The 10,388-nt window shown below is 56.5% G+C and overlaps 1 protein-coding gene across 1 annotated transcript in view; it reads left to right on the forward strand.

The window, feature by feature from the left end:
* Nucleotides 1-9,858, forward strand: part of LOC129698438 (cholecystokinin receptor-like) — a 29,515-nt gene extending 19,657 nt beyond the window's left edge. Inside the window, 6 exon segments of the mRNA XM_055637582.1 lie at nucleotides 1,963-2,094; nucleotides 2,096-2,219; nucleotides 2,730-2,926; nucleotides 2,929-2,996; nucleotides 5,363-5,493; nucleotides 8,376-9,858. Of these exon segments, the coding sequence (XP_055493557.1) occupies nucleotides 1,963-2,094; nucleotides 2,096-2,219; nucleotides 2,730-2,926; nucleotides 2,929-2,996; nucleotides 5,363-5,493; nucleotides 8,376-8,899 (1,176 nt within the window). The 3' untranslated portion in view covers nucleotides 8,900-9,858.
* Nucleotides 9,859-10,388: the final 530 nt, after the last annotated feature.

A 10,388-nucleotide genomic window follows, 5' to 3' on the forward strand; every position in this document is an offset into this window, starting at 1 on the left:
GTTTCTTAAACGTTGGGATAGTCCCAGCATCAACCACCTCCTCTGGCAGCTTGTTCCATGCACCCACCACCCTTTGTGTAATATAGTTACCCCTCAGATTCCTATTAAATCTTTTCCCCTTCACCTTGAACCGGTGCCCTCTGGTCCTCGATTCCCCTACTCTGGGCAAGAGACTCTGTGCATTTAGTGGATGTGATATATCTGCATTTGTAAGGATCAGTTCACATAAATTTAGTTTAGTTTATTGTCACGTGTACCGAGGTACAATGAAAAACTTTAGTTGCGTGTACCAGTCAGCGGAAAGACAACACATGATTACAATTGAGGCGTTTACAGTGTACAGATACAGGATAAAGGGAATAATGTTTAGTGCAAGGTAAAGCCAGTAAAGTCTGATCAAAGATAGTCCGAGGGTCTCCATTGAGGTAGATAGTAGTTCAGGACCGCTCTCTGGTTGTGGTGGGACGGTTCAGTTGCCTGATAACAGCCGGGAAGAAATTGTCCCTGAATCTGGAGGTGTGTGCGTTTTCACACTTCTGTACCTCTTGCCCGATGGGGATGGGAGAGGGGAGAAGAGGGAGTGACTGGGGTGAGACTGGTCCTTGATGTTGCTGCTGGCCTTGCCGAGGCAGCGTGAGGTGTAGATGGAGTCAATGGATGGGAGGTTGGTTTGTGTGTGTGAAGGTCCGGGCTGTGTCCACAACTCAAGGGAGAAGGTGTGAAGACCTCGGTCCACTTGTCCGTGGTCTGGCGTGGTGGATGGAGATGAGGGGGGGGGGTGAGTGAGAGGGTGCTGAGGATGGGAGGGCGGGCTGGTGTATTGCGGAGAGCTGACAGATAATCCACTTTGGCAGTAGGCTCAGCAATGCAGAGTGTGTTTAAACACAGAGAGAGGCTGTTGATGTTGGTGCAAGGACCTTGAGCAAGACTTGGGACTAACGCCGAGAGATAAATCTCCATCGAGGGCTGGTGTCTGCGTTTGGAGAGCTGGCGTGCGCCATTTATGTCACGGGGCTGTGATCTAGACTGGACAGGCAGCTGGTGCAGAGACAACTCTGTATTAACTCAAGATCGACACAAAATGCTGACGTAACTCAGCGGGACATTTTCAGTTTTGTTTATTGTCCTTCGGCCCACAATGTCCGTGCTGTACACGCTGCCAAGGTGAACTAATCTCTGCCTGCATGTGATCCACATCCCTCCACTACCCGCATATCCATGTGCCTGTCTAAAAGCCTCTTAAACACCACTGTCGTATCTGCCTCCACCCACACCCCTGGCAGCGCGTTCCAGGCACCCACCACCCTCTGTGTAAAACACTTGCCCCGCACATCTCCTTTAAACTTTGCCCCTCTCACCTTAAAGCTGTGCCCTCTAGTCTTTTATACATTTATTCTGGGAGAAGGTTCGGACTGTGGGAAGGGCTGCACTGAGGGAGGGGTGGTGTGTTTGCTGTGGGGACTCCAATGACAATCTCTCCCCCTCTCTCCCCTCTTCTTTCCCCCCTCTCCCCCATCCTCTCTCCCCATCTCTCTCCCCCTCTCTACCCCCTCTCTCTCCTCCCCCCCTCTTTCCCTCCCCTCTCTCCCTCTCCTCTCTCCCCCTTCTCTCCTTCTCTCCTCCCCCCTCCCCTCCTGCCCCCCTCTCTCTCTTCTCTCCCTTCGCCCCTCTTCCCCCCCTCTCTCCCCTGCCCCCCCATTCTCTCCTTCCCTCTCTCCTTCTCCCCCCACTCTGCCCCCCCCACTCCCCCCTCTCTCCCCCCTCTCTCCCCCCCTCCCCCTTCTCTCCTCCTTCTCTCTCCCCCCTGCCCCCCTTCTCTCTCCCCCTGCCCCCCCCTCTCTCCCCCCTCTCCCCTCTCCCCCTGCCCCCCCTCTCCCTCCCCTGCCCCCCCCTCTCCCCCCCTCTCCCCCCCCTGCCCCCCCCCCCCCCCCCTGCCCCCCCCTCCCCCCCCCCGCCCCCCAGAGTTGGGAGTACTGGGTGCGCATCGTGCTGTACGCGGTGATCTTCCTGCTGAGTGTGGTGGGCAACGCGCTGGTGATCGCGGTGCTGGGGGCCAACCGGCGCCTGCGGACGGTGACCAACTGCTTCCTGCTGTCGCTCGCTGGCGGGCAGTGACCTGCTCCTGGCGCTGGTCTGTATGCCCTTCACCCTCGTGCCCAACCTGCTGGGCGACTTCATCTTTGGTGCCGCCATGTGCAAGATCACCGCCTTCTTCATGGGTCAGCCTGGGGGCTGGGGGATGGGGGCTGGGGGCTGGGGGGGGGGGGGGGGGGATGGGGGGATGGGGGGGGGAGGATGCATGTGGGGGGGGGGGGATGGGGGGGGATGGGGGAAGGGTTGGATGGAAGCTGGGGGGAGATGGGGGTCTCTCCCCTGGGGTGGGGGGATGGGCGGCAAGTGGGCGGGATGCACAAGGGGGGGGGTGGGATGGCGCGGATGGGAAGGGTTGGGTGGAAGGGGGAGGGGGAGACTCCCCCATCTCTAAAGGGAGGGGTGGGGGGAGGGGTGGGGGTGTGGAGGGGTGGGGTGGGGAGAGAAGGGGTGGGGAAGGAGGGGTGGGGTGGGTGGGTAGGGGAGAGGAGGAGGAGAGGTGAGGCGAGGGGGGGGAAAGGGGTGGGAGGGGAGGGGTGGGGATGGGTTAGTGGTACACATTGCCCCCCCCTCTCTAACACTCTCCCCTCCCCCCCTGTCTATCCCCCCCCCCCCCCCCTCCCTGTCTCCCCGCGCAGGTACCTCGGTGACGGTGTCTACCCTCAGCCTGGTGGCCATTGCTCTGGAGCGCTACAACGCCATCTGTAAACCGCTCCAGTCCCGGGCCTGGCAGACACGCTCCCACGCCTGCCGTGTGATCGGCCTGACCTGGGTCCTGGCTGCCCTCCTCATGGCTCCCTACCCTCTGTACAGCCGCCTCTCCCCCTTTTCCCTTTGGGGGGTGATGGATCCACAGCCCATCTCTGCCGACTGGCCTGGCCCAGCCTCGCCGTCCACAGAGCCTGGTACTGGGGGGGGGGGGGGGGGGGGGAGGGGGGGGGAGGGGGGGGAGATGGTGGGGAAATTCTTGCTTTGTTTCAGCACACAGAATATAGTAGTCATTGGCTACAAAACAGATCAGTGTGTCCATATACCATACCATATAAATATATACACACATGAATAAATAAACTGATAAGGTGCAAATAACAGATAATGGGTTATTAATGTTCACAGTTTTGTCCAAGCCTGGTTTAATAGCCTGATGGCTGTGGGGAAGTAGCTATTCCTGAACCTGGTTGTTGCAGTCTTCAGGCTCCTGTACCTTCCACCTGAAGGTAGCAGGGAGATGAGTGTGTGGCCAGGATGGTGTGGGTCTTTGATGATACTGCCAGCCTTTTTGAGGCAGCGACTGCGATAAATCCCCTCGATGGAAGGAAGGTCAGAGCCGATGATGGACTGGATGTTTACTACTTTTTGTAGTCTTTTCCTCTCCAGGGCGCTCAAGTTGCCGAACCAAGCCACGATGCAACCGGTCAGTATGCTCTCTACTGTGCACCTGTAGAGGTTAGAGAGAGTCTTCCTTGACAAACCGACTCTCCGTAATCTTCTCCGGAAGTAGAGGCGCTGATGAGCGTTCTTGATAATTGCATCAGTGTTCTCAGACCAGGAAAGATCTTCAGAGATGTGCACGCCCAGGAATTCGAAGCTGTGTGATTCACAATGTGATTCACCAATCACAGTCTTGACAATTGCCAGGTGTGAACTGGGCCCCACAGTGGGTGGTGATCACGTCGGGGTCACCACTTTGGCCGGATCAAGACAAAGGCCGCTGGTTTATTCTCAACATGATTCGCCGATCATGGTCTTGACAATTGCCACTGAGAACACAACTGACCAGAACAACAACTGAAGGGCAGAGCCTTGAAAACCGCACCAAAACACCACCCCTCCCAGAGTCACGTGCGCGCGGCTTCCGACCGCAGGGTTCGATACTTGCGAGCACCAGCAGTTGCCGCTTCAATAGAGTGATACTAGCAATGTTACAAAATTTTGAGATTTTAAAAATCAAGTCTGTAATTTATCCCATCAGATAAAGCATAAAAAGAAGTTTAATTTGACACCTAATTCACTTTCATATCTCAAGTATTTAAAAAAGTTATGGCCATTTTCATACTCGGAAATAAGCATCTTGTTCGCTATTGATTTTCTATGGACATAACAAAAAAACTGTGGTCGTGTGCAGTCAAAAGCCCATAACCTTCTTAAAAATTAAGAGAACTGAATGAAATTTTCAGTTATCGTAGATTGAACCATTCTGAAACAAATATAAAATAATCTTACTTGGATTACCTGAAATTAAGGCATATAATTAGTTAGTTATCCAAGTGTAGCTAATTTCAAACTTCAATTACTAGATCTAAACATCTATCCATTTCTTAATAAATGATTAACATTTTTAAATAGCCTAAGTGTCCAAATAATATTCATAAATAATTCACAATAAAACATGATTTTTAAATCTAATTTACATTAATTTATAGGCCAAATGGAAGGAATTTAGTGTTTAATTGCTGTAAATTAAAGTCCATTTTAAATCAGCTTTCTAGTGGGTTCCTGTGAACGCGCTGGTTTAGAACGTTCACATTGCGCTAGATTTGTGCCTCAAATGCCCAGAAAAATACTGCGGGATATAATGGGCCCAAAATGAGCTACTCGCAATAGTAAACTTTGTATAAAGGGATCTTAAGAAGCCCTTTTTAATGTAAAAATAAACAGCCTACCTTCTGTTGTCTGCTCTATGCGACCCTGACGGCTGCCGGTTGTCGCGGGTTTAGAGATTGATTTTTAAACTACTATAACTATTATACAAGGCCTTTAAAACTAATAATAGCTTTTGCGACGGGGTCTTCCAGCGATTTTTTGTTAATATTTAACTAGGCTGAACATCTTCGATTGGAACAGCCTAGAGAAAATCGCGTTTTAAACCCGCTCCCACTAAACGGCGCCAAAATCGCGCACACGGGCTGGGACAGATTTTCAGCGACGCTTCAGGTAGGCTTTGCAACATACCTAGTGATACAGTGTGGAAACAGGCCCTTCGGCCCAACCTGCCCACACCTGCCAACATGTCCCAGCTACACTAGCTTCCGCCCCCCGTCACGCTCCTTGGGGTCGAGGGGATATGTCTGTGTGATGACGAGGTGGTGTGTTCGGGGGGATGTGGGTTGGGGGTGCAGGGCGGGTGATGTTTCGGGCGGGGTACAGGGGGTCAGGGGGGGGCGATTCATGGGGGATGATGTCGGGGGGTCAGGGGGGTGGGATTCAGGGGGATGATGTTCGGGGGGGGCTATGGGGGGTCGGGTACATTAACCCTTTCTCTCTACCCCAGGTACGTGCTGCTGTTGCTGGTGTTATTATTCGTGGTGCCGGGCGCGGTGATGGCCGGCGCTTACGGCATGATCTCCCGCGAACTTTACCGCGGCATCCGCTTCGAGCTCCGGCAGCGGCAGGAGGCCAAAGGTACAGAGACCCCCCCCCTCGCCCATCCCTACCCCCACTCCCCCCTCACCCCCTCCCCCCATCCCTCCCCCCATCTCCCCCTCACCCTCACCCTCACCCCATCTCCCCTCCCTCCCCCCCCATCTCCCCACCCTCACCCCATCTCTCCCCCCTCTCCTCCCCACCCCATCTCCCCCCATCTCCCCCCTCCCCCCCACCCCCCCATCTCACCCCCTCGCTCCCCCACCCCACCCCCCCCCCCCACACCCTACCCCCACCGCTCCCCCACCCCTACCCCCACCTCCCCCCTCACCCAAACATTCCTCCCCTCCCCCACTCTACCCCACCCCTACCCCACCCTACTCCCCTCCTCTACTCCCCCCTACTCCCCCATCCCCCCCCATCCCCCCTCTCCCCATCTCCCCCCTCACCCTCAGCCCCATCTTCCCCCCTCTCCCCCCTCACCCTCACCCCATCTCTCCCCACCCTCACCCCCCCCCCTCCCTCCCTCCACCTCACACCTCCCTACCACACCCTCCTCCACCCCCCCCCCCCCCTCACCTCCACCCCCACCGCCCCCCTCACCCTACCCCCATCTCCCTCCCTCCCCCTCACTCCCCTACTCCTCACCCCTCCTCCTAGTGTGGATGGGACATGTTAGTCAGTATGGGCTAGTCGGGCCAAAGGGTCTGTTCTATGACTCAGGCCTTTGAGTCCTGGCGCCATCCTTGTAAATCTTCTCTTCACCCTTTGCAGCCACAGCAGGCCGAGCAATCGAGATCACAATGCTCCAAGCGCAGTCTCACCAACGTCTTGTACAAGTATAACGTGACCTCTGAATCCCTGTACTCAATATCCTGGCTGATGAAGGCCAGCGTGCTACAAACCATCTTCACCACCCTGTAGAACATAGAACATGAGTGCTGAACGACTCATCCACCTCATTGGTGACCCTCGGACTATCCTTGATCGGACTTTGCTGGCTTTACCTTGCACTAAACGTTATTCCCTTATCATATTCCGCTTGGGTAGTTTACCCCCCAGCGGTATGAACATTGACTTCTCCAATTTCAGGTAGTCCTTGCTTTCTCCATCCTTCCCCTCCCCTTCCCAGCTCTCCCACAGCCCACTGTCTCCGCCTCTTCCTTTCTTCTTCCCGCCCCCCCTCCCACCCCCACATCAGTCTGAAAAAGGGTTTCGGCCCGAAACGTCGCCTATTTCCTTTGCTCCATAGATGCTGCCTCACCAGCTGAGTTTCTCCAGCATTTTTGTCTACCTTCCCTTATCCTGTATCTGTACACTCGTACTGTACAATGGCTCGATTGTAATCATGTGTTGTCTTTCCGCTGACTGGTTAGCACGCAACAAAAGCTTTTCACTGTACCTCGGTACACAAGACAATAGACTAAACTGTACAATGTCCATGCCAAACATGATGCCAAGACCATCTCCTACCTGCCTGCACGTGATCCATATCCTTCCATTCCACGTGCCTCTTAAACACCGTATCTGCCTCCACCCCCACCCCTGGCAGCGCCTTCCAGGCACCCAAACATTTTTTTACACAGAGAGTTGTGAGTCTGTGGAATTCTCTGCCTCAGAGGGCGGTGGATGCTTTCAAGAGAGAGCTAGATAGGGCTCTTAAAGATAGCGGAGTCAGGGGGTATGGCAGGAACGGGGTACTGATTGGGGATGGTCAGCTATGATCACATTGAATGGCAGTGCTGGCTCGAAGGGCCGAATGGCCTCCTCCTGCACTTATTGTCTATTGTCTATTGTCCATTATGGGGAAAAGGTTCTGACTGTCTACCCTATCTATGTCTCTCACACTTCACATGCTGCCAACGGGTCTCCAGCCAAACTCCAAAGCTGTCCAATCTCTCCCTGTAGCTGAGACCTGCTAATCCAGGCGCTGAGTTTCTCCAGCTAATCCAGGTTCCCTCTTTAACACAGTATTCTGGACGCCCTCTTCACCGCTATGTCTACTCCTGTTGCCACTTTCAGGAGAGTTGTGGATCTGGACCCTAACATCCCTGTTGACGGTCCTGCCACTAATTGTATGTTTTCCCCTTACACTCCACTTCCCAAAGTGCAATGCCTCTATTAGGGAAGATAGACACAGAGTGCTGGAGTAACTCAGCGGGTCAGGCAGCATCTGTGGAGAACATGGATAGGTGACGTTTCACAGAGTGCTGGAGTAACTCAGCGGGTCAGGCAGCATCTGTGGAGGACATGGATAGGTGACGTTTCAGGTCGGGATCCTTTTTCAGGCTATCGGGGAACCTCGTCAGCCCCTTGAGGCCGTTCCTTGTGAGCAGCCCCTATAGCCTGACTTGTATAAGACGTTGGTGAGACCATGGGGAAGGGGTGTCGGGGTGGGGGAATGGGAGGAGAGGGGGAAGGGTTGGGGAAGGGTGGGGGGGTGTTGGGGTGGGGGAGGGGGAGGGGGGGGGGATTGGGGGGAGGGGGAGGGGAATGGGGGGGAAGGGGGCAGATGGGGGGGGGGAAGGGGATGGTGGTGGGGAAGGGGTATGGGGGTGGGGGAAGGGGAGATAGGGGAAGGGGAGGGATTGGGGGAGGGTTGGGGGGGGGGAGGGGAATGGGGGGAAAGGGGGGGAGAGGGGGAAGGGGGAGGGGGGGGGGAAGGGGGGATGGGGGGGGGGGGGGGGGGGAGATAGGGGGAAGGGGGGGATTGGGGGGGGAGGGGGAGGGGAATAGGGGGGGGGGAGGGAGGGAAGGGGGATGGATTGGGGGGGGGGGGGTGGGGGGAATGGGGGGGCAGAGGGGGAAGGGGAGGTGGTTGGGGGAAGGGGGTCGGGGTGGGGGAATGGGGAGATAGGGGGTTGGGTTGTGTGTCTTGGTCTGGGGTCCAGTTTGACCGGTGGGGTTGTTGTGTTTTACAGCACAGGCGGGCGGTGGAGGTGGCGGGGGCGGGGGGGGGGGTGGGGGAGGGGACTCGTCGGAGGACGGGGACGGCTGCTACGTACAGACTGGGAGGAGACGGACCTCGATGGAGATGTCTGGACCAGACGGAGGGAGAGTGCGGTGCAGCGGCTCGGAGTCGAAGCTGGAGGGCAAGAAGCGGGTAGTGCGGATGCTGATGGTGATTGTGGGCATGTTCTTCCTGTGTTGGATGCCCCTGTACACGGCCAACACGTGGCGGGCCTTTGATCACGCTAGTGCCACACGCGTGCTGTCCGGGGCCCCCATCTCCTTCATCCACCTGTTGACCTACACCTCGGCCTGTGTCAACCCCCTGGTCTACTGCTTCATGAACCGCCGCTTCCGCCAGGCGTTCCTCGCCACCCTGGCCCGCTGCCTCGCGCCCATCCGCACCCTCACCGCCCACAACGACCAGCCCACCACCACCGCCACCTCCCTCTCCAAGTTCAGCTACACCACCGTCAGCACCGTGGGCGGGCCCTGACCTCTGATCCACACTGACCTCTCACCCCACCAACCTCTGACCCACACTGACCTCCAACCCCACCGACCTCTGACCCACACTGACCTCCAACCCCACTGACCTGTGACCCACACTGACCTCTCACCCCACTGACGTCTGACCCTCAGCGACCTCCAACCCCACTGACCTATGACCCACACTGACCTCTCACCCCCACCAACCTCTGGCCCATACAGACCTCCAACCCCTCTGACCCACACCGACCTCTCACCCCACCGACCTCTGACCCACACTGACCTCCAACTCCACCGACCTCTGACTCACAATGACCTCCGACCCCACCGACAATCCCCACGACCTCTGGCCCCTCACTGACCTCTGGCCTCACCAACCTTTCTCTCCCCTCCTTCCCGACCCTCTGCCTCTCTCTCCACAACAGCCTCTTAAACACTACTGTCGTATCTGCCTCCACCCACACCCCTGGCAGCGCGTTCCAGGCACCCACCACCCTCTGTGTAAAACACTTGCCCCGCACATCTCCTTTAACCTTTGCCCCTCTCACCTTAAAGCTGTGCCCTCTAGTCTGTGACATCCCCACCCTGGGGACAAGGCTGTGACTGTCTACCCTATCTCCGCCTCTCATTATTTTATAAACATCTATCAGGTCTACCCTTGTCTCCCGACGTTCCAGAGACAACAATCCAAGTCTGTCCACCCTCTCCCTGTAGCTGAAACCCTCTAATCCCGGCATCGTTCTGGTAAACCTCCTCTGCACCGTCTCCAAAGCCCCCACATCCTCCCTGTGATGGGGGCGACCAGAACTGCCCGCAATACTCCAGATGCAGCCCGACCCAAGTCCGATAAAGCTGCATGGTGACTTCCTGACTCTTGTACTCGACGCCCCGACCGATGAAGGCCAGCGTAACGTTCGCCTTCTTTACCGCTCTGTCCACTTGGGTGGCCACTGTCAGGGAGTTGTGGACCGCAGATCCTGTAACGCGATGCCCTGAATGGTGAAGGCAAGGATAGCTAATGCCTTTGTCACCTCCCCCCCCCTAGGGTCCCAGTGCCAGCATGCTGAGGGGAAGATGTGGGTGGGTGGGGAGGTGTTGGGGTTCGGAGGGTCAGGGACCACCAGCGGGGGGGGGGTCGGACGTCACGTTGCCCCAGCCCGTGTGGTACGCGTGTTGCCGTGTGCTGGGACACGGATGTAGCGGGGGAGTTGCGTGTTTTGGGGATGGCAGTGCATGGCCTCGCTCTCGATGTACCGCTCTGCTCCTGACACGCCTGTGACGTGTGTTTGCCGTGTTGAAGCCGTGACTGTATGGAGCGCGCAACAATAAACATGTTAGCCACCCAGCCCCGTGTGCACGGACTCAGCTGTGTTATTCAATCATGTTTTATCGTTAATGTTTGATGTGTCATTCCAAGCTGTCACTGTTTGCCATGTTGTCACCTGCGGGCGGAGCACCACGGCAAATTCCTTGTATGTGCATACTTGGCCAACACA

Source organism: Leucoraja erinacea, chromosome 6 (assembly GCF_028641065.1).
Source record: "Leucoraja erinacea ecotype New England chromosome 6, Leri_hhj_1, whole genome shotgun sequence".
In the NCBI taxonomy this organism is placed as follows: Eukaryota; Metazoa; Chordata; class Chondrichthyes; order Rajiformes; family Rajidae; genus Leucoraja; species Leucoraja erinaceus.